We start from the raw sequence: 24,249 nt of genomic DNA on the forward strand, positions 1-24,249 counted from the left end.
TAGCCCAACTACGACCCTATCTGGACAGGGAGAATCTCGCCTCAGTTATCCATGCTATGGTAACCTCTAGATTGGACTACTGTAATGCACTCTACGTGGGGCTACCTGTGAAGACGGTTCGGAAACTTCAGCTAGTGCAAAATGCTGCGGCCAGAGTTCTCACTGGGACAAAGAAATTTGACCATATAACACCTGTCCTGGCGCAGCTGCACTGGCTACCGATATGTTTCCGGGCCAGATTCAAAGTGTTGGTTCTTACCTATAAAGCCCTAAACGGCATCGGACCGCAATACCTGGTGGAACGCCTCTCTCGCTATGTACCTACCCGTTCACTACGCTCGACGTCAAAGGCCCTTCTCCGGGTCCCAACCCATAAAGAGGCCCGGAGATCAACAACTAGATCTAGGGCCTTCTCGGTGGTGGCCCCCGAACTATGGAATGCCCTCCCAGACGAGATACGCCTGGCACCTTCTTTGTTATCTTTTCGGCGCCAGGTAAAAACCTACCTTTTCGCCCAGGCTTTTTAAACATTTTAAATTTAATTTTAAACCTAATATGGATTTTAATTTATAAACTCAATGGCAATTCTATTTTGGATTTTTATCATGTTTAATGTTTTTATAATTGTATTATATTTTTCACACTTGCTCATATTTTAATTGTGATTTTATTTGTTGTACACCGCCCTGAGAGCTTTCTGCTATAGGGCGGTCTAGAAATGTAATTAAATAAATAAATAATAATAACTGACCCTGAAAAACTAAAATGGCACCACACTGGTATGGAGAAGGATGAAGCTGCCACCAGCGAGAGCTGAAAGGGGGGATGTCTGTCCCCCCAAATAATTTGGGTGGTTTGGCTTCTTGGCATTAGCCATCTGGCTTACTCTCAGTCTGTGTGCTCTCTGCCCTGATGGTCTCTTTCTGGTCTTTCTCCTACAATCTAGAGAAGTTAGCAACACCGCTTTCCATAAGCATGTCCCCTTGTCCTCCATAAATACTGTTATTGTCCAATTCAGGTCTGATATCGGGTTTCTGAAGCTCCTAGCAACTTGCTCAAACTAAGGCTGGGATCAGACTGAGGTCTTTTAAACTTCTGTCTCCAGACTACCTCCTCCAAGCTCCATGTTCCTGTAGAGAGCTTCAGAGCCTTAAAGGGCCAACCCTCTAGCCTGAAGATGGGTTTCATAGATTACCTTCTGGTGCTCTCCCTGCTCTGCCAGATTGGTGATGTGTGGTGGGAGGCATCTGGTTCTTCAGGCTCAGGTGAAGTTGCCTGTGAGGATCTGGGCTCTGACCCTATAGACCCTGGTGGTCTGGGTGGTTCCTCTGGGAGCTCCTGGCTAACAGGCTCAGATGGAATGGTCTCCCTATATTCAGCAGTCAGCTCTGAGCCCTGAACCTGACCTGACTTCCCATCTGGTAGCCCTGCAGTCTCTGACTCCATGTCCAGACCATTGCTAGATGCAGGGGTCATGACAGGTGCCAGGGACTGGGCAACCTTGCTTTCCTTAGGGAGTTTGCCTCTCAGTGGCAGACAGATGTGCCCTCAATGGTTGCTGAGGGCTAGGAAACAGCTGGGACATTTCTGAAGAGTGTTCTGAACGGGAGAGGCTATCTGAGGGTAACTTGTCCCTTCTTCCCCAGCCAAGGAGAAGGGGCTGGGATAACATACGAGAGTGTGTGAGAGATTAGAAACAGCCATTTTGGAAGAGAGTAAGATTCAATTCAAGGCTGAATGCATCTTGGAGCACAAGATGCCACTGCCTGGAGATCTGATGTGGGCTATCGCCTGGCAGAAGCATGCCTGTACTGGCCTCCACTTATGCTCTTCTTAGGTATTTTTGTAAATGTATTAAGTAGTATGAGCATACCCATTAAACCTTCAGTGTTGCCTCCCGCAAAGGAAGCCAAGCCTGGATAGTGCTGGCCCTGTAACTTCTCGCCCCCACTAGGGATGGATGAGAAATTCAATCTGAATTCCCCAAACAATGCATGAGCTGAACTGCAGGCGTCATTGGAATTTGCACGTCTCTGAATTTTACATCTCTGAATTCTGCAAGGGTACAAAAATGCACGTATTAGGAAAATATGTGTATGAAAAAGCGCATGCTGGCAAAAATAACAGGCAAAATACATTTTATTAGGGGAAAAGTCCCTGCAAAATTGTGTATAGGAGAAATGTGCACTAAAATGCTGATAAATATTTGTAACTTTTTAAAAAAAAATCTCAAACTGATGCATAAATGCGATGAAATGAATTTAAGATTGGAAAGATGAGAAACTGAAATTGACAGATTTGTCCATCCCTAACCAATGCACAGGGAAGTATGAAGGGTGTAACGGTATGGATCCAAAAGGGCAGTAAAAAGGTTTGTGGTACCACCGTTTCTCCAAGCAGGTGCTAATGAAATCCAGCCTGTCACCAGCACTCTCACCCCACCCTCCAGGAAAGAAAATCCCCTGGAGTCCAGTGCTGGTGTCATCTTTCATTGAACAATCCAGGATAAGAATTATAAAAATCCTTATACAGGCAGCAACATAGGAATCTACCGAGTTAGACTATGCAATGCCCTCTAGATAATGTTGGACTACAACTTCCATCACTAACCATGCTGGTTGGGCTGATGGGAGATGGGAGTCTTAACGTGTGGAGTGCACCATGGTGGCTATCCCTCAACTACACTGATTGGCAGTCACTCTCCAGGGTGTCAGACAAGAGTTTTTCCCACCAGATGCCGGGGTCTGGACCTCAGGCCTCTTCCATGCAACACCTTTTGCTCTACCACCAAGCTACAGCCCTGTAGCTCAGTAGAGGATCATACCGGACAGGTTCGTGCAACCACCTCTGTGCTGGATCCTTGCTCTTCTTTGCTAACAAAAGCTAGTAGGGATGGAATAGCCGGCTGGGCCAGGGAAGTGATTAATGCCTCTCTGCGAGAGGGGGTGGTCCCTGGCTGCCTGAAAGAGGCAGTAGTGAGACCACTCCTAAAGAGGCCCTCCCTGGACCCAGAAAATTTTAATAATTACAGGCAGGTGGCAAATGTTCCGTTCCTGGGCAAGGTCCTTGAACGAGTGGTTGCAGGCCAGCTCCAGACACTCTTGGATGAGACTGATTATCTGGATCCATTTCAGTCGAATTCCAGGCCTGGTTGTGGCACGGAAACAGCCTTGGTCACCCTATATGATGGCCTCTGTCAGGAGAGAGACAGGGGGAGTGTGACTCTGTTAATTCTCCTTGATCTCTCAGCAGCTTTTGATATCGGCCATGGTATCCTTCTGGGAAGACTGGCTGAGTTGGGAGTGGGAGGGACTGCATGGTCGTGGTTGCGCTCCTACTTGGTGGGTCGGCTCCAAAAGGTGGTGCTTGCGGATTCTCCAGTATGGGGTTCTGCAGGGGCCAGTTCTGTCCTCCATGCTGTTCAACATCTACATGAAACTGCTGGGTACGGTCATCCAGAGTTTTGGAGTGCATTGCCATCAGTATGCCAGTGACACACAGCTCTGTTTCTCCTTTTCATCTTCTTCAGGTGAGTCTGTCAATGTGCTGAACCGGTGCCTGGCTGCGACAATGGACTGGATGAGGGCTTATAAACTGAGGCTCAATCCAGACAAGACTGAGATGCTGCTAGTGGGTGGTTCTTCTGACCGGATGGTGGATGTCCAACATGTCCTGAATGGGGTCGCACTCCCCCTGAAGGAGCAGGTTTGTAGCTTGGGGGTTCTCCTAGAACCGTCTCTGTCACCTGAGGCTCAGGTAGCCTCGGTGGCACGGAGTGCCTTCTACCAACTTTGGTTGATGGCCCAGCTATGCCCCTATCTGGACAGCGATAACCTGGCTTCAGTTGTCCATACTCTGGTAACTTCCAAGTTAGATTACTGCAATGCGCTCTGCGTGGGGCTGTCTTTGAAGAGGGTTTGGAAACTGCAGCTTGTGCAAAATGTAGCGGCCAGATCGGTAACAGGGACCAGATGGTCCAAACATATAAAACCAATTCTGGCCCGCTTGCATTGGCTGCCTGTATGTTTCCGAGCTCGATTCAAGGTGCTGGTTTTAACCTATAAACCCTTACACGGCTTGGGACCACAATACCTGATGGAACGCCTCTCCCAACATGAACCCACCCATACACTACGCTCAACATCCAAGGCCTTCCTCCGGGTGCCTACTCCGAGGGAAGGTGGGAATCTGGCAACAAGGGAGAGGGCCTTCTCAGTGGTGGCCCCCAAATTATGGAATGATCTCCCTAACAAGGTGCATCTGGTGCCAACACTTATATTTTCAGCACCAGGTCAAGACCTTTCTCTTAGCCCAGGCATTTTAGCATGTGTTTTTAAATTGCTTTTTAAAAATGTGTTTTTAAAATTTGTATATTTGTTTTTAATGTTTTAATTGAAACATTCAGTTAATGGGGTGGTATATAAATGCAATAAATAAATAAATATTAAACAGGGCAGTGTGCATTCCTGTATTGTGGTTAGGCTTTCCTCAGCATGAAGGTGCAGTGATGTGGGAAGTGTCACATGTCAAGTTGGACAGTCATGATCCTGTTAAAGGCACAGTGACCCTCATCTGGAGCTCTGTATTCATTCCTAAACCTGGCAGTTTGTTACTGGAAAAAGGGGAAAGAAACAGCTGATGAGTTGTAATGATGATAAAAAGTTTTTTAAAACCCCAAAGGGTGGAGCAGTGTATGTTTAACCAGTTTTTTTTTGGGGGGGGGGCAAAAGGAGGATTAAGGAAAGCAATACAGTGAGAATACTGAAGTATTTTCCAGAGATCGCAGTGGGAAAAGAGGGTCCAGTTTACTTGCCACATCTACTGCTGCAGTTAGAGCAAAAAGCAGTTTGCATGACAGGACAGGAGACTTAAATTCGGTATTAGGGGGAAATTGCTGACTATAAGCATAGCTCAGTAACGGACTGAGACTCCAGAAAGTCCACGTGTGATGTGGAGATTTTCGAGAGCAGGCAGAGAAATAATGTGTTGGGTATAAGATATCCTGCCTAGATGCTTGGATGGGTTGGTCTGGGCAAGCCATCGGTTCCCTCTCAAGTGTATTCTGTAAGTCTCCATCCATCATCCTTTCACAAGTTCACCGATATGGCAATTACTTCACCACATTCTACAACTAGGTTTCTCAAAACCACGAGGCAGGACCATCTGAACACAGTAGTGCGACAAGGTAACTTTATGCCACTGATGGGGAACCTGTGGCCAGATACTGTTGGACTGTCATCATTCCCTGGGCACTAGTCCTGCTGGCAAGGACTGACGGGAGCAGAACTCCAACAGTATTTGGAAGACATCGTGCTCGTTATCCTTGGTGTACAGGTGTCAAAAAGACCTCCATTATTTCATCCACATCCTTTCTGTTTTCTCCCAGTTCTACAAAGCCAGCCTGTCTGTATACCAGGATAGAGTAGCTGTCTAGTGCTTTGTTCACAGGATGAACAAGGTTGGGAGGACCAGGAATGAAAGTCCTAGGGGTGGGGTAGGGTGGAATCAGAGGCTCCTGTTAAAATCATATTTAAGATCTGAAATCCTTCTCAATGAAAAACAATGGGACACACAAAAAAGGGCCCATGCATGTTCACCCAGCAATCAGGTGTTACAATCACATCAGGTTGGGGGCTGTTATCAGTGTTGAAAGTAGAGCAAGTTTAGGGATGGGGGGAGGGGGAGAGAGGGGGGATCACAAAGGTTTGAGAAACATCATTCTAAACCTGAGCCACCAAGTCCTGGGTACTGGTGCCCCCTTGAGGTATAAAGATCGTATGACGTGTCTGCTTTCAAGTCTTTTATTGCCAAACATTTCTCCTTTACTCTTCTGCTTAACTCTAGCAGCGATTCAGATACCACAGGGCAGACAGGCAGCACCTGTTCACTTAGGATCAAGTGGCATGACCCCTCCTCTTCCACCCACCCCACCTCCCCAATCTTTGGGTCCAGCCATGAATTTTCCAGTGACTGAACTGTGAAAATCAACAAACTCCACTGCACCTGTCGCCCCTGCTCCCATATATGGCTGCCACTAGGCAGGGTTCCAGTACCCAGTGACGCTATCTCGTTTCACATTCCAACTGGGGACATGGCTTCTGGTGTGACTGTTTCCACTAGGTAAGAAGCAGCAGAGGACATTTTCTGCTGAAAATGGATCTAGTTGAGAGAGAGAGAGAGAGAGAGGGAGGGAGTCTAGACTTCATACAACTCGACTGCCTGCACCACAGAATGCTAGAGCTCCGTTTTCCAGTTTGCCACCATCATCTCTCCCCCCCTCCCCCCCCCCCAAAATATGCCATGCGGAACCTTAATTTGAAAGCTTCAGGGCACCAACTTCATGATGCTTGCCTTTGCAGGAAGACTGTGCTCAGGGATGTACAAAATTATGTGCCTGGGCAATTCATATAATGTGCCAAAAAGTCAAATTCTACGGCTTGAATCAATTTCGCACTCATTGCATTTGTTTATTGCATTCCATATTTTATTCTACTTTTAGGAGCAAAGCAAATTGAAGACCTATGCCGTGACAACTGGAATTCCTGCTTAGTTCCATCCCAGTTTGAGATTCCGCTGGACTTTTGACCAGCTATTTTCAAATTTATCTCGTGGCTTGTGGATTAGAAAGTTGCTTTTTTAAAAAGCAAACCCCAAAATGAATGTTGAGATTTTCAGGATACCGAATTGTGCTGCACAATTACAGACAGAGACTTGTATCATAGATGGCCCTGTAACTGCCACTAAAAGGCATCGTGTAAGTCCCTGGGCCGATGTTTCATATATGTTCATGTCCCAAACAGTGGCTTCTCATCACCTGCCCTTTCTTATCATTTAAGATCCAATGAGACAAGAGACATATACAGTGGTGTAAACATTGGTTATGCTTGTATTAGAGACAAAAAAATATGCTTGTTTTTGTATTGCCTTATCCAACTGAAATCCAATCATAGCTATCAATTCCCACCTTGCATCACCCACTCACAAATGCAGTACTGAAAGGTTCTAGACAGGCAGTTGGAGAGGCATATTCAAAGCCACTTAGCACCCACCGTACATTTTTTTCATTGCTCATACCTTCTTATCTGATCAGAAAACGATGCAAACACTTCTTGCACACATGTCCTAACAAGTGCAAATTAACCCTATTTGCTAACTTCTCCTCTTCCTTGCTCACATATGACTCAGACCTGAGCTCTTTGGGTGAAGCTGATTAACACAAATCCTTGGGTGCAAAAATCACATGGGGTTCCAATGCTCCAAGGAGGCTATAACTAACATGAAATCATTTTAGATACGAGACCAAGTACCTAGCAATAAATAGCCCTGCTTTGTTCTGCTTCTCACACACGCACACCCAAGGTTATCTGGAACTGCAAAGTGCCCATTCTGACTCTAGGCCTTTGAGCATCTGTGGACTCCAACTGCCATCATTCCCAAACAGCATGTCCAATAGTCAGAGATTATGGGGGCTGCAGATCAGAAACCTCTGGAGACTTACACGTGGGAAGGACAAGTAAGAAGGACCAGCTCAGTAGTAGGCATCTGCCTTGCATGCAGAAGGTCACAGGGTCAGTTCCTGGCATATCCAGGAAGGGCTGGGAAAGACTCCTTGATTGAGTCAGAACCACTGGCAGTCACTGGAGACAACACTGAGCTAGATGGACCAACTTTCTATGTTCCTATAAGTTCTCCATTCCCACCTTAGAGTATACTTGCATCTACTTGCAATGACCTTAATACACTTGGTAACTAGATGATTCTTCTACCTTGTTCTCTATCCTTTAATACTGAACTTTCAACTGTCATTAGTTAGTATGGCATTCAGTGGTGGTTGATGCTCATTTGGACTGGTAGGGTGGAAGGCATGGAGACCAACAAGAGATGGAGCCACAGCCAATGACAGGCAGAGATACCCCCTGACTGGTTGCAATGAGAAGGCAGGTGGGTGGGGGCTGGCTGAGGCTGGTGGGGTAGTGTCCCATTCGCTAATGGACCACTGATGGCATTTTGTCTGTATTTTCTTTTGTGCCTGACTTGATTTCTTGTATTTCCCTTGTTTATGAATGATATGTTGAGTTTTGCCTTGGAGATTTACTAGTTCTCACTCCGACCCAAGATAGGTCTGGTCCTTGGTTCTATGTTACTTAACCTTTTAGAGTAGGTGGCAAATCTGGTCGTTCTCAAAGTGTACTACCCAACTGTGGTTAGATTCACACCAGTCCCAAGTATCCCTATTCATATGAATTAGGTATCCTTACATTACCTAGAAGGAAATGTGGACTAAATATGGCAAATGGTAGCAGCAAAACCGTGGGTTCAGGTACCATAGTGAAAACGAGTTGTAGCCTGTTCCTATTCTTGTGCATTAAGAGTTACTCCAGAGCTGGATCAGACTGCAAGCAGCCTTGGTTCTGCTAGACTAGCCCCAAGAATCTGTAAATTACCCAGTACTATATGAGTACCATCAAAGTATTTGGGGTGAAATAAAGGGAAATAACTCCTGTAACATTTCAGAAGAAACCATATAACCAGCAGTCAGAATCTTGTAGATGTGTCAGCACCCACTAGTGGACACATGACAACGAAGGTTAAGCACTGCTGAAATGTATTTGGGATGAAACTTCCATGAAATGCAAGAGAAAAATGGGACTCAATAAAAGTGGGTATGGTGGTGGACAGAGATCCTAAACAAGGGGTAGACTGGGAGAAAAAAATAAGGCCCCGCATGGACTGGGCTGGTGTGTCTTGCAATAACCATGGATCTATGAAACCAATATAGGTCATGAAGCCAAAGGAAGCACATAGGGGAATTCTGGCTACTAGTCTAATGGGATGGCAGCATTAGAGAGGGCAGGGAAGCAGCGCTGCTGTCTTGTTGAATTCCAAGTGTTGAACAGGCAGCAAACATTGAGAAGGGCACCACAGTGTTTATGTGTGCAGGTACATGAAAAATGGGTAACAACTAAGCATGATTTGGAGTGTGTTGATGCCTTAGCATGCTTTGGCAAGCATAATTAGTTGTGAGTAAATGAGAATGAGCAAGTGGTCTGTCTGCAAGCTGGCTTGGCTTGGCCTCTCATGAAAACAAATATGAGTGCCTCAGTGTGCAGGTGTGAAAGCAAGCACCAGAACACGACTGCACATGAGAGTATGTGCAAACAAACCTTGCAAGTATCCTAAGATGTGAGCAGGCAAAGGGCTCATGTGAAATGAGTGCAATTGCACCAAGATTACCAGCAGGGCAAGTACTGCAAATGACTGCACATAACATGCTAGTCACCAAATGCTGTCTGTACCTTTTCAGCAGTCCTGAAACCTGGCAATATCTCAGTGCAGGCTCAGTTTCTATGGCATCTCCCTCACCCCCACGCCCAGCCTCAATTATCCTCTAGTAATGCTAGAGATTATAAGGAGAAATTGTTTCCTCATTTACTTAAGAAAAAAGGCAGCTTCAGATGCACAAATAAGAGTTCACAGGCCATCTTTTGGGGCCTCTCTCCCACCAGGAGATCTATGAGTCTCGGATGGGTATGTAAGCTCATGCCTCTTTGTATGGAGGAGGTGCACATGTGACCAGGTCAGAAGCATGGAAAAATCTGCATGCATCACTTGCAGACCCACTGTTGTCTCATTTTCAGAACATCCAGAGGGCTCAGTTCATCATGGACTCCATGCTCTCTTGAGCCATCTCAAAGTACGCAAGGATCATAGAAACAGACAATGCTCTTTTTCTATACCAAGAAATCCCCACACTTTTCTGTGGTCATTTAGTGATCCTGCATGCTCTTTCCCCAACCTCATGACAGCAAAAAAGGCTGGGAAATGTCTGTGTACAGTATAGAGAAATGCATGTATATACATGTTGCCCAAAATAGAAGCATCTAGAACATTAGGCCTCCCTCATAAGTGAGACCAGATGGTATCTGAAAGGGGACAATCTAAAAAGAATCAATTTCACAACAGTAGGGAGATGTAGGGAAAGGATGGTAAGAGAGGTATATTAATTCAACATAACTGGAGCTGATCAGCCCTACAACTTTTCCCAAGCAAATCAGGCCACTTCACTGGACAGTGATCCCAAATCCTGCTGCTTTACGCCAAGGCAGGTAAGCAGGCTGCTGGGGGCAGAAAGAGATAACATACATTGGCAAAACATAACAAAATCTAAGTAATCCAAGTAACGCTGGGAGCCAGGCCTGCCCCCCGCCAGCAAAGGGACAGCCATTTGCTTCCGAGTAAACACACACGCACGCACACACACAAGCTTGGTGCCACCTGCAGGAGGTAGCAGCAAATGCCATTTGTCAAGTCTGGCAGTCAACATGAACTATTGCTATCCACTTCCTTTGCAGACAGGAAGCAGAACACCTTTGTCCACATCCCAGCACCTCCGTGGCTTACATCATCAAGGATTAATGGCTAAACTCATTCTGGAATCTGCCACCGCCACAGAGTTCAACAGGAGTGCCAAGGCCCCCCAATGGTGACAAAATTATGTACAGTACTCCTCGCCTTGAATCCTAGCTCAGAGATACAGGCCTTGGTGGAATATCTTCATTCTGGGCCACACAGGCACTCGCAGAACCCAACTCCATTGCAGAGAGTCCTTGGCAGTCGGAAATCTCTGTCTTCAAGGAAACAACCTGGCCTTCTCCAGGTCTGGCTCTGAAACCATTGTAAATGCTAGGGCTGGGCCTCAGATTTCTTGGAGGAAGTCGACAGGGAAGAACCCCACCTTGCGGCCAGTGTAGACTTTCACGTAGCCATTCAGCTCCTCACCTTTCTGTACCACAATCTATACAAGAATGGAGGGGGAAGAGAACAGGTGAGATTCAGAGCCAATTTGCTATGTCACATGATGTGAGAAGGTTGCCATCTCTTCCCCCAGGGAGGGTAAACAGCCATTGCTCATTTATGTAAGTTCATATATACAGAGCAGAGTGTAAGGCTGTGCTGTAAACAAATACAAGACATAAAGAAATTGTGGGGCTTAAAACCATCCACATGAAGGGCTTAAAAGCCCTACATGAGGTAATATGGTGGAGAACTGCATCCACTGCACATTACAGCAGATGCAAGGCAGCTCCACGTCTGATTCTCCTGTGCATTTCCCTGCCCCACCCCCACCCCAGCAGCTGATGATGTGCAGAAGGGGAAGAGAAATGCGATATCATCTCATCACAGGTACATGAAACTATATGCCAGCACGGCCAATGGTCATGTCTGACAATATCTGGAAGGCATCAGATTGGCTACTCATACTCCAGGGAAAGAGAGAGAAGGGAATGTGCAGTATGATATGACCATCTTTGGCAGAGCTGAATCTTCTGCAATATATGATTTGAGATGTATCAGCCACTGGCACCAATGGGAACTTTCCTCCCACTGTGAACAGCAGGTGTGTTGCGAAGAAGAGAGGAGTCCAATCAAGACCACAGGGGGGCAAAAGAATTACAGTTCCCCTCTGGCCATGGTCCTGATCTGGCTTACACATGCACAGTCTGTGCCAGCTATTTGGTAAAGAAATGCCGGGATAAAACAATTCTCTGACCTGTGGAAATCATTCATCTTTGAGCTGAAGCTTCACCACTACCCCTAAAAATGGTTTTGTTTTGTTTTAGCCATATGTGGGCCTTGTCTAGAGGCTCCAGCTGGTGCAAAATGTGCACCTAGAGTCTATCGATGGAGACAGACCATTCCCGGTACATAACTCTCATCCTTCAAAGCTTGCACTGGCTACCTATGCACTATTGGTCCATAACACAAGGTTCTTGTGTTAATTTACAAGGCCCTTAATAACTTGGGTCCAGACTACCTTAAGGAACACCTGACTCCATATAGCCCTGCCTCATCACTGAGATCATCAGGCGAGTCACTGTTATTGGTCTCCATGTGTTCAGTACTGTGGGCTCAATTCTGTGGAACTTCCTCCTAACTGAGACTGGACAACTCCCTGCCCCCTCCTCCAGCCTCCCTGTTGAATTCTGGTGCCTAGTGAAGACCTTTTTATTGCACAGTCATTTTAAGTGATTTGTGATTGTAGTTTTTCATTGATTTTATCTCTATTGTATTTGTTGAGCTTATTGTACACTGCTTGGAGACAACTGTGATTAAGCGATATATAAATTGCCAAAATAAATAAATACATAATAAAAGTCATGTTTAATTTAGCCCTAGGAAACGCCTGGTGTTAAGTGCCTATGAAATGGGTTCTCGCAGAAGAGAATGTTTACAGCACTGGAGAAGGTGTCCGAAGAGACACAAAGGACTCCTTTTAGCGTATCTGTCATGTCTGAATGATTTTCATGTACAAACACACAGAGAGGAAGGGAAAAGGGATTCATTTGGTAGTCAATCTACATTATAGTCAGTGCACATTTTTTCACTGTTCAATGTACGGAGCTGGAAAATGTGAAACTATTTTGAGCATCTTGTGTGAAATTGCTCAGGGATTCACGAAACACAAGTTTGCAAGGGCTGGCAGGGTTCCTGACACTGTCCTGCTTCTGGCTTGTGGGAATAATTACAGGACAGAAAAACAAGGATGGATGTGCCTCTCTCAAATTTTGTGAAGTATGTGTGTGCACGGTGTAGAAAGAAAGGAAATTTAAGCTATTGACTATTAGTGGTTTTGCTATTAAATGGCTGCCAGGGGTGACGGCTCTGGTACCACTGTTTTTTAAAGAATATAACTATTCTGTAGTCATGCATTGGTTTGAAGACAGCATGAGAAGTACCTGTTTTCAGGGGTGGTGATAAAACTTCAGCACAAGGAAGAATGGTTTTTACAGGTCAGAGAATTGTGCCACAATTTCCCTCCCCTGCCCGCAACAGTTAGTCCAAAATTATGCCATTGTCTGTTTGGAACACTCAAGGATTTTATTTGGTCTGCGTTTTTAAAAGGGAACTGACCTGATTTGCACTTTCCAGCATTAATATGCAGATTGGAACATATTGGAATTATCCTTTGGTTTTCAGCACTTCTCTGAATTTTGAAATATCTGGTTCTCAAGTCATAAAATGTACAAAAATGCATATAAAATGCACATTCTAGGTTAAAATGCATACCAAAGGACCTGCATTTTAGAATTAAAAGGTGTAAAAGAATACATTTTTAAAAAAAGAATGTGAGTTTTCACATGTGCGTTGCTTTTTTAAAATGCAGATTGATGTGGAAAGGGGATTGAATGGACTTATGAATGAATATATGTGAAACTGACATGCATTGAAAACAGACTGGCCAACCATCCATCTCTACTGTCAGACCAGGGCGGGGGATGCAGGGAAAGATCTGGAGTTGGTTGTGGCGGGATAGAGCTGCCTCCAAGGAACCTACCTGATCCTTTTTTAGTGTGATCTGCCCAATTTCCTTGTTGCCCACGAAGGACCGCGTCACTTTGTGTACCCGTTCTCCTGCGCGCACTCGGATAATGAAGTTTGGTGGGAAGTATCCAATTTTGTCCCCGACATCCCCAATTTTCTTGCCCTAGCAGATGGCCACACAAGGAAATAAGCTGTAAAGAGGTCAGCCGACCACAAATTCCAGCTCCTCTAACTGCCACCAATTAGGATAGGGTTAATGTATTGAAAAGTTTAAAATGTGTGCGTGGAAAGGACAGATTTGGGGCCCAACATAAATGCGTCGGACTTGAATCTTCCTGGGCCACCCTCTTAACAATGCCTCTGTAATAGTTAAAGCAGTTTACATCCACCATGTGAACATGCCTTGAGCAGCACCGAAGTGGCAGAAAGAAGCCCATATCAAGGAGATATCAAGGACTCTTGCAAGTTAACTTCAAGGGGTATAGTTCTAAAGCCACAACTAAGGCAAGCCCCAAATAATGCTTGTGGCCCCACTGGATTGTGGTTGTTTTTTTACATCAGTTCCAGGAGACCAAAAACTTTCTCCTAATATGCCCACATTTGGCCACGAAGCAGGAACACAAGTGATCTTCTCTTTGTTATGCATCTTCCCTGGCCCCTACTACATCTCCCCAGGGAAGTGAGCTCCCTTTATTTACCCGCCACCATTCTTCATTGGAGTCATCGACAATAGCAATTTTGTCCCCCGGGCTGAAAGAGAATGGGCCCAAAGTTAAAAAATATCACCACAAACCATGGCAGACCACACATTCTGAGTTGCCCACGGAAATTCTGGAGACGGTTCATTAAATCTCCTCCCATCTTGGGGACTAAGACCGAAACAATCAAAGCTTCCTTACTACTGTTGCCACCACTCATCAAAGCAAAGAAGCCATAGATGAGCATTGGTGGCTGCCTATCAACTGCCATATTCATTCTCTCCATCACACATCGTAACAGGACTCAGTGGATGGTCTTATTGTGGAAGCAGCAGCTAGGATATGTTCTTGGTGAGGCTCAGCTCTCATCCCTATCACTACCCAAATTAGCACACGCAATGTCATATTTTCATAACCCCCTGATCCCACACCCTACCCCACTCCTAAACAAACCTGGGAAGCTGTCCTGAGATATAGCAGTGTGGAGAAGGCAAGTCCCAGGATCAGCCTTCCTATGTTGGGTATCCTCACTCCCTCTGGATTAGAGCTGCTTCAAATTAAGGAATTAAGGAGGGGGGCACTGAACTCAGAGGGCCAGCCATGGTGTTCCCACAGGTGTCTGATGACATCATCATCATCATCTAAATGTATGACCCTCCCTTCACAAGCAGATCCCAGGGTGGGTTACAACAATTTAAAATTCAGTATTAAAAACAGTTAAAACAAATTATAATCACAGGAATAGAGTGGGTCCTGAAAACACAACCCAGGTGTCAAAGACCATGGTAAAGAGGTGCATCTTCAGCATTTGCCTAAAACTGTATAGTGAAGGTGGCATATAAATGTACTAATTTTTTTTAAAAAAAAATGAAATTAAGTGAAATTAAGTGAAACCTTGCAACTCTTCTTTTAGCTTTGCTCCTTAGTTCTAGCCATGTTCATTACATTTCTATGATTGAACAGCTTTACTTCTCCCCCGTTTACTGTGATCTCAAGACATCTATCCAGGCTTGCAATAGAATTTTTGATGACAAAACTGTGTTTTGCCTTGATTATTCCACCATTTTCACCACCAAACCCTAGCTATAAATTACTGCCCAGTCAATCAGAGAAAAAGCAGACTTAGCCTTCACATACTATGGTTTCCACTACAGATATTAATGTCAGGGTCAAAAATAGAAATGTGAAAACATACTAATTCGTTTATTTATTTCAATATTATAAGCCACCTTTCTGAACCATGTCCACCCAAGGCAGTGAACAAACTATAACACTTTATTTACTTAAGTTTCTACTCCACCCAAAGGACATAATATTATAACATTTCAACATTTTAAAAAAACCTACCCCACAACTTTTCATTAATATATAATTTAGTCAGTATAAAAACCTTTCCCAGAGCCAAAGCATGAAAACATCAACACAACAGCAGCATAACCAACAAAACACTTCAATTAAAAGCTATTTGAAAGAGATGGGCTTTCAAAGACTTTTTAAATACTGTAGGTATGGGAAACGTTTGATCCTCCAGAAGGTGATGAACTACAATTCCCATTGGCCATGCTTGCTGGGGCAGTTCAGCAACATGTGGAGGGCCAAAGGTTCCTCACACTTGAAATACTGCAGCTGAGACAGGTCAGCTGTACATTCATTGAGATGAACTTCCATTAGGGAGAGGCCACTACTGGGAAGGCCCTGTCCCTAGTACCCATCAATCTAACTAAACTGAAAACCTGTGCTAACAAATAGGGCCTTTTGATACTAATCCTAAAGCACAGACTTCAAATCCTAACTCAGACATGAAGTTTTCTGGGTGACATTGGGCCAGTCCCTGTCTCTTAGCCCTAACCCACCTCACATGGTTATTGTGAAGATAAGATGGGGCAGGGGAAGAACCATGCAAGCTACCTTGAGCTCCTTGGAAGAAGGATGGAACGTAAGTGTAAATAAATAAAGATGGTCACAGCGAGCCCTTCAAATAGCCTGGCTCCAAGACATTTAGGTTAGGGCTAAAATTCAAAACCCACATTTTGAATTGGGCCTGGAAATGCCCAATAGCCAGGCAACTGGTACAGAACTTTTTCTCAACGCTGGTAGCCACATCCTGTTCTAAGTGAAAACGCTTTCAAGTGATAGCTGGGAGCACCCTATAGAGTCTAGATTCTGTTGGCATTGGGTTGGCTAAGAATATTAGAAACTCACCCTAAACATTTACATGCTGGGGCTTGCCTCTACAAGGCAGTGAATTCAAGCTAATCTGAGCTTGGTATACTCTGACCAACCAAACAACCCAGCCTGCCCCTCAAATCACTCACTGAAAATCCAGGTCATCCTTCTCCAAGGCTTTGAAGCGATAGAGTGCAATGAAGTAATGGGACTGTTGGAATCCAGGTTGCTGCTTCTTACTCTGTCCAAGAGAAGAAAGGAACAGAGGAAGACCTAAGCAATGGGAGTTTTTTGACAGTACCCACAGTGCCTCTTCAAGGCTCAAAAGGCACAGCCTACCCTTGCAAGCACTTCCAGCTATGCAAACTCTGGCCAGATATGCTTTGTAAAAAAAACCAAAAAGGAAGAAAAGGATTTGTATCACCTAAAAACAGACCAATCTGCATAAAATTCATGTATGTATAAATTTATATGCATAAATGCAAATTTAGAAATAATGATTGTTATTTAAACAGACATACAATCCATCTCATCATAGCGGGGAAGGCACCAGGTGATTTGTGTGGCTGCTTTGTCTGCTGATCAGGTGCTGCAGCACTCTTGATGGGCCACTTCAAGGGTTCTGCCCAACCTCTTAAAGCTTTCTTATCTTTAAGCCAAACTTGGACTGTGTGGAGTTCCCCTTTAAGACCTCTTTGAGACAGCTGAGAGTAATGGCCAGCTGAAGGTCAGCTGAAGGGACGTAGCTCATTAAACAGAGGTGGAAAGCGTAGTGAATTATATCTAGGCCTAGGTAGACTTATTATGCTTGTTTTATTTTGTACTTAGAATCAAGTTTTTATTTCCTACTTCTTGCCTTGCTCTTGGACACAACAGACTGGACAGCCCTCAGACAGAGAACACTGCCAAACAGAGAACTGTCATCTGAGAGCCCTTCAAAACAGAGGACTGTGCCCTATGAAGAAAGATACACAGCCATCCCCAGTTCTTCAACAGTGCATAATAGCTAACTGCCACAGAGACACCATTTTAAACAGCAACCTGTTATGGCTGCCTCCGTGCAAGCAGGAAGAACCAGCCTCAGGCATTCTCGGTGGCTGCCCCTAGGCTTTGGAATTCCCTCCCTAGGGAGGCAGGAATGGCTCCCTCCCTGCAGTCCTTCCATCAGCAGCTGAAAACTTTTTTATTCTGAAAGGTTTTGGAACTGTTGGTTCCTAAGGATGGGGTTGAAGAGGGTGCTGTATTGTTTTACTGTTTTATCTATACTATCTTAAAGTGAGTTTTGAATTACTCCAATTGTATATTTAAATGGTTTTATTATTGCACATAGTTTAATTGTATTTTAATGTAGATCTTTTGTTTGCTTGTAATTATATGTACTTTTATATTTGGAAGCCGCCTTGAGTTCCAGTCCTTGGAAAAAGAGCGGGATAAACATAAAGATAATAATAATAATAATAATATCAGGCAGTCATTTAAATTGGCCTCCTCACAATGCCTGTTTCATATACTCTGGCCCTTAAAAAAAATTAAAATTCTATGCTACCTTTCAATTAAAAAGCATCCAGGACAATTTGCATAACAAATAAAAAGGCAGTGCAAAAACAGTAATAGCATGTGGGAGAAGAAATGCCAGGAGTTTAAAGTCCTGGTGATGGATTGCCTGGCACCTAAAGGATGGAGTATAGGCACCAGATAAGCCTCCATGGGAAAAAGGGTTTGATAAGGGAGAGGCCACAGCCGAAAAAGCCCCAGAGCTCCTGCAGCCATTTGCCTTTCTTCAGATGGAGGGAGGTGCCTGGAAGAAAGCCTCTGAGAAAGATCTTAGTAGCTTTCTACCTATGACAGCAGATGAGAAGCACACTCCTGGCCTTCTCTCCTCGGGGCTGGCTTTACCTTTTCTTAACATGGCTGCCATTTGGGGTATCACCTCATAACAGTGTCGCTCTTTGGGACACAGCTGGGTGAAGAAGTGAACTGGAACATGAAGGCCAGTCATATTTTACTTTGCCTCATTTTCAAACTCATAGCTTTACAGAAGTCTATTAGGGCAAGCAGGACTACAGCTGAACGTCAAGAAGACTAAAGTAGTGACAACAGAAGATTTATGTAACTTTAAAGTCGACAACAAGGACACTGAACTTGTCAAGGATTATCAATACCTCGGCACAGTCATTAACCAAAATGGAGACAATAGTCAAGAAATCAGAAGAAGGCTAGGACTGGGGAGGGCAGCTATGAGAGAACTAGAAAAGGTCCTCAAATGCAAAGATGTATCACTGAACACTAAAGTCAGGATCATTCAGACCACGGTATTCCCAATCTCTATGTATGGATGTGAAAGTTGGACAGTGAGAAAAGCGGGTAAGAGAAAAATCAACTCATCTGAAATGTGTTGTTGGAGGAGAGCTTTGCGCATACCATGGACTGCGAAAAAGACAAATAATTGGGTGTTGGAACAAATTAAACCAGAACTATCATTAGAAGCTAAAATGATGAAACTGAGGTTATCATACTTTAGACACATCATGAGAAGACATGATTCACTAGAAAAGACAATAATGCTGGGAAAAACAGATGGGAGCAGAAAAAGAGGAAGACCAAACAAGAGATGGATTGATTCCATAAAGGAAGCCACAGACCTGAACTTACAAGATCTGAACAGGGTGGTTCATGACAGATGCTGTTGGAAGTTGCTGATTCATAGAGTCACCATAAGTTGTAATAGACTTGAAGGCACATAACAACAACAAATGTGAATGCTGTTGAAGAGCCAGGACTTAAACCTAAGCTGCCTCAGAGTAACTGCTGTGACAGTTACTTCTTTTGCCCTAAGGTACTAAAATCCCCATTGGAAAATGTGGTACATGCTGAGGACACACACAGATACTCTCTACCTCCTTCCAATAATTAATTTCAGGCAGGAGCTGAAGAAATCAAAATAAATTGTTCAGAGAAACATAGATCATGTGTGCATTACCCTCTGCTCCACATTACTAATCCTATCTATGAGCAGTGGACCAAAGAAGAAAAGTTCAAATTCTGCACCAAGAAAAGTTCAAATTCTGCAACCTTAATGTTGCATGCACACACACATATATATCTGTCAGGAGATTCAAGATGCTATGCAAAATACTGAAGAAACTGTCCTATGCTATTGGAAATCTTATTTGCAACCCAGCCTTGCACCCTGAGATTTCACAAGCCATTGCCAATATTCTATATGAGCTAAAAACTTGCTTTTTGTTGTTAAAAAAATGCTTAGATTTTCAGGGCCAGAATTTTGTACCTATTTCACTATCTGTGTTTATATAAGTGCAAAATCAAGGAAAACACTCAGCCATAGCTCTAACCTACTCCACTGGAAACGGAACCTTGGCATGGAGATCTTCACTCTGAAGGGTCCCCCAACTACAAAGCCTTTCCCTTAGTTACAGCCATTTTTACTAAGGAAGGGGTCGTGTAGAATGTGTACAACATCTTTGCAAGCCCTCTATGGTGTTTGGAAGTCCAAATGAGATTGTGGGGACTTCAAAGTGCACCCGTCATCTTAAGTCATTGTGACATCATGTGATTGACAGGTGGGAGGGCCCACTGGTGAGATAAAGTTCCCCACCCCTTATTTACACTTGCGCGTGTGCGTGCGTGTGTGTGTGTGTGAGAGAGAGAGAGAGAGAGAGGGAGAGAGAGAGAGAGAGGGAGAGAGAGAGAGAGAGGGAGAGAGAGAGAGAGAGGGAGAGAGAGAGAGAGAGGGAGAGAGAGAGAGATGGGTGAGACTTGCAGGTCAATGTGTGTTTTAGGAAGGGCACACATTATATCCTCAAATCCACCACTACCAAAAAGGGGAAAGGGGGCAGGCACAGTCAGGCACCTTGTCATCAAGGGTATTCTTCTCAGCTTTCTGTCCTTCTGGATTTCCTGGACACAAAAAGAAAAAGAAAAATTCAGCAGTCAAATGTGGGAGGAGGGTAGGGAGACAGGGGGTCAAAAGAAAAGTAAGGAAATAAAATACCTCCCTGCAACTACACTTTCTCTTTGTTTAGTTTTCTGTGCCTAAAAATGAGGAATCTAGACAGCTACTCCCTCTAAGCCACAATTGATGTTTTTACAAAGTTCATCACCTTTCCATTCCGGACTGCAGCAATTCCCAGTTTAGTTCTCTGTGCATTTTATTCACCTCGGCCTTTTCATGTTTTCTTTCCCCACCCTTTTAATAGAGACTAGTAAAAGGTTAGCAGCAACTATTACCAATATCACAACTGCTGAGAGCTGCCATAGCTCCAACAGTCATTCAGTCCAAGGGCAGCAAAAGGAGAAAGACAACATCAGACCATGGAGTGGCTTCTTCACTTCCCTGTCCTGCCTCCACCTTATTTAAATTTGGCTTCTCCTGATCCCTTGAGGAGAGGAGGCCCTCAGGAGTCTCCCCAAGCCATACCTCCTCCCCCTCCCCCTGCCCTGATCTGCACCTTCATCAAGTGCTTTTGCCTGGTTGCAATATGTCCTTGAACTTGCTTGCCTGGATGGAGTGTGTATAAATTTCTTACTTTCTTTTGCATGGCTGGAATGTAGCCTACTGTACAAAGATAAGGCTGTTGAGCACACTAGTTGTCTACAGCAAAGTGTTTCCATTGGCCACACTTGCAGGGGGAACGGGTTGATCTGCCAGTCAGGTGAGAAATCTCTTTGAAGCTGAATTTTTAAAAAAGGCACTCGAGCTGCTCCCACCAGGTTTTATAGGAAAACAGGATGGGGTTTGACTAGCGTTGTGTGCCCCTGTTTTCAGAAGAGAGCGGTATCTCTGTTTTAAAGCAGCAAAAAGGACCAGGGAGGAATGGAGTGGCTGTGAACGCCTCCCCAGGAGCCTATAACACATTTGGCTTAGCGTGACATACAAACCTGGCCTCTGTCTCCCATCTTCCCAGACTGACTTCTGAGATCCCACCATGCGTTGCCCATAGATTTTCAAGCCTATCTTCTGTGCATAATGCTAAATTCCATGTCTGCTCTATGACATCACAGAACACTCACATAGATCTGAGTATAGGGCACTTACACCCTTTAGTCCAGTCCAGTGCTGCTAGGGGACATCATTCACCAGTCTAACAATCCCTGGGCTCTGAGAGAGAGAAAGGGAGAGAGAGCTGCTCCTTGTGGCAGAAACCTTCCTATGAGCATTGCCTCAGGGGCAGAGACACTGCCAGCAGCCACTATCCCTGGGGCATCAAGCAAAGAACTTGCCTGGTCTTCAACTCATGAGAACTGCAAATAAGCATCCTAGGAAAAAGCTGCCCATTTGCAGAGCCGTGTGAAATTTCATGCAATAATTGCAGGATCCTGTGCTTAATGAATGGCTGTCAATGGTTTACTACCCCAGGACTGCCCTTGGCTGGCCTGCAAAGAGGATCCAGTTTATCCCAGTGTTAATGGCGGGGTCAGAAGCCCCAAGGAAATAAAGTCCAGCACAAGTTCCAAAATAATTTGGAAGAATGCTACCCTCTGTAATCACGAGCCCACATTGTCCCCAGTACTCAAGTTGGGGCTGCTTCTCACGGAACATTTTTTTTCAGAAGGAAGAAGGCTCCTAAGAATCACTCCCATGAAATCTAACACCTGTTAAAGATGAGTTCCCCTTTCAGAAAGGTATTTACAAAAACTAAGGGGGCTTCAATATATCTGGCTTCAGGTAGCCAAGTGAAATAATCTATAGGCAATATAGATTACAAAAGGGGGAGGGACTCAGTTCTCAAACCGTCTATGAATCCTTCTGGCTCTATCTCTGACCCCCAACTGAGGGGTATGGCTTTCAGAATCTATACACTGCTGATACGGGTGATGCGGGAGGGTTAAGACTGGGATGGAAAGGAGATTTGAGAGTGTGTTTTGAGGACACTTGTTGGGCAAAGATATGGACAGGACCCCCTCTTAGAAAACTACTTCAGCCAAAATTCAAGAGGCCAGCATTAAACTACTTCTTCACTGGTACTGGACTCCAGTGCCGTTTTCACACATCAGCAACACCTAGTCCCCTCTATGCTGGAGGGCTGTAGCAAGAGGGGGTCATTCATCCACATGTGGTGGGAATGTATTCAGGTTTCCGGCTTTTGGGTAGAGGTTTTAGATAAAATATTGAGTTTAAATCGCCAGGGCTCGATGAACTGCATCCTAGAGCACTGAAGGAACTGGCTGAAGAACTCTCAGATCCACTGTCTATTATCATTGCGAAATCGTGACGGATAGGTGAAGTGCTGGACGACTGGAGGAGGGCTAATGTTGTCCCTATCTTCAAAAAAGGGCAAAAAGGAGGAACCTGGGAACTACAGACCAGTCAGCCTGATATTGATCCCTGGGAAAATTCTGGAGCAGATTATAAAGCAGTCAGTCTGTAAGCACCTTGAAAACAATGCAGTGATTATCAGAAGCCAACATGGATTTATCAAGAACAAATCCTGCCAGACTAATCTTACCTCATTTTTTGATTGGATAGCCTCCCTCCTAGACTGTGGAAATGCTATGGACATAATATATATTGACTTCAGCAAAGCTTTTAACAAAGTGCCCCATGATATTCTGATTAGCAAGCTAGCTAAACGTGGACTGGATGGAACAACTGTCAGGTGGATCCACAGTTGGCTACAGAATTGAACCCAAAGAACTCCTTCTCAAACTGGGGGGAGGTAACAAGCAAGGTACTGCAGGGCTCGGTACTGGGCCCAGTGCTCTTCAACATTTTTATTAATGACTTGGATGAGGAGCTGCAGGGAAAGCTTATCAAACCTGCAGATGATACAAAATTAGGAGGGATAGCTAATACCTTGGAAGACAGAAACAAAATTCAAAGGGATCTCGATACGCTGGAGCATTGGGCTGAAAACAACAGGATATTTAACAGGGATAAATGCAAAGTTCTACACCTAGGAAAAAGAAACCAAATGCACAGTTATAAGATACTTGGCTCAGCAATACTACATGTGAAAAGGATCTCAGGATTGTTGTTGATCACAAGCTGAATATGAGCCAACAGTATGATGTGGGTGCAAAAGAGGCAAAAGAGTCAAGAAGACTGGTGGAGGAGGTAAAAGTAAAAAAGAGCATGTATAAAGAATGGAAGGAAGGACGCATCTGTGATGTTCCTGTATTAATGTATATATGGTAAGTGCTGTTTGTATAGAAGATATGTGGTAAGTGGAATGAAAGAGGAGGGGGGAGTAAATGAGCAGTAGAATGCTGGATGATTGGCTGAGTGTTTGGATGGCTGAGAGTATAAATGGAAGGATGACAGTTGAATCTGGGTGGACGTTAGTGGGTTGTTTTGGTGGAGTCTGGAGGTGGGTGTGAGTTGGTGTATGTCAGGAGAGTGTGGAGAAAGAGGGAGGTGGAGTTCGGATTAGTAATAAGTCAAATATCACAGTAATAGATGAAACCATAAGCTTGTAGATCATTATCAAAGTTATCTTGTTATTAATGTTATTTAATAAATACTAATTTGGTTTACCGAAGGCCTGATCCTTGGCTGGGGTTTCACAGACCAGAAGGGAGGGTAAGGTAATAACCAAGGCTGAAGGGAAACAGTAACAAATGGTGGCAGCGGTGAAGAGGAGAAGATAACATTATAAGTATCCAGAGCAACCCCGAGTTATGAGTTATCTGCATTGATACAAGGGGGTTGGGAACAGCATAGGCACGCAGTCACGAATGTAACCGGATAGAGAGACTCAGGCAAGGTCTCTGGGAACATTGGTTGTAGAACGTGACTGGTGGTGCTGCCTAGCAGGGGGATCTATTGAGATCTGTGCTAGAGCGGAGAGAGAAACCATAAAAAAGGACAGTCCGGACTGGTGGAGTCTCTGGTGGTGCCTAGTGAAAGGCAGTAGCCACGAGCAGGTAGGAACCTGACAGGGAGAGCCAGGGAAGGGCGTCACAGCATCACCAAGGAAGAGTACTGACGAGCGTCTCAGGCTTGCAGGAATAGCGTAAGGAAAGCTAAAACCCAGAATGAGCTGAGGCTGGCGAGAGAAACAAGGAACAACAAAAAGGGGTTTTTCAGATATGTTCGAAGCAA

The 24,249-nt window shown here is 44.6% G+C and overlaps 1 protein-coding gene across 1 annotated transcript in view; it reads right to left on the reverse strand.

Annotated features, from left to right (window-relative positions):
* Window positions 1–6,858: 6,858 nt before the first annotated feature.
* Window positions 6,859–24,249, reverse strand: part of STAC3 (SH3 and cysteine rich domain 3) — a 54,184-nt gene continuing 36,793 nt past the window's right edge. Inside the window, exons 8-12 of the mRNA XM_061614627.1 lie at window positions 20,059–20,105; window positions 16,337–16,428; window positions 14,022–14,073; window positions 13,337–13,486; window positions 6,859–10,795 (exon numbers count right to left, since the gene is read on the reverse strand). Of these exons, the coding sequence (XP_061470611.1) occupies window positions 10,697–10,795; window positions 13,337–13,486; window positions 14,022–14,073; window positions 16,337–16,428; window positions 20,059–20,105 (440 nt within the window). The 3' untranslated portion in view covers window positions 6,859–10,696. The remainder of the gene's footprint in view (window positions 10,796–13,336; window positions 13,487–14,021; window positions 14,074–16,336; window positions 16,429–20,058; window positions 20,106–24,249) is intronic.

Source organism: Rhineura floridana, chromosome 3, assembly GCF_030035675.1.
Source record: "Rhineura floridana isolate rRhiFlo1 chromosome 3, rRhiFlo1.hap2, whole genome shotgun sequence".
Classification (NCBI taxonomy): domain Eukaryota; kingdom Metazoa; phylum Chordata; class Lepidosauria; order Squamata; family Rhineuridae; genus Rhineura; species Rhineura floridana.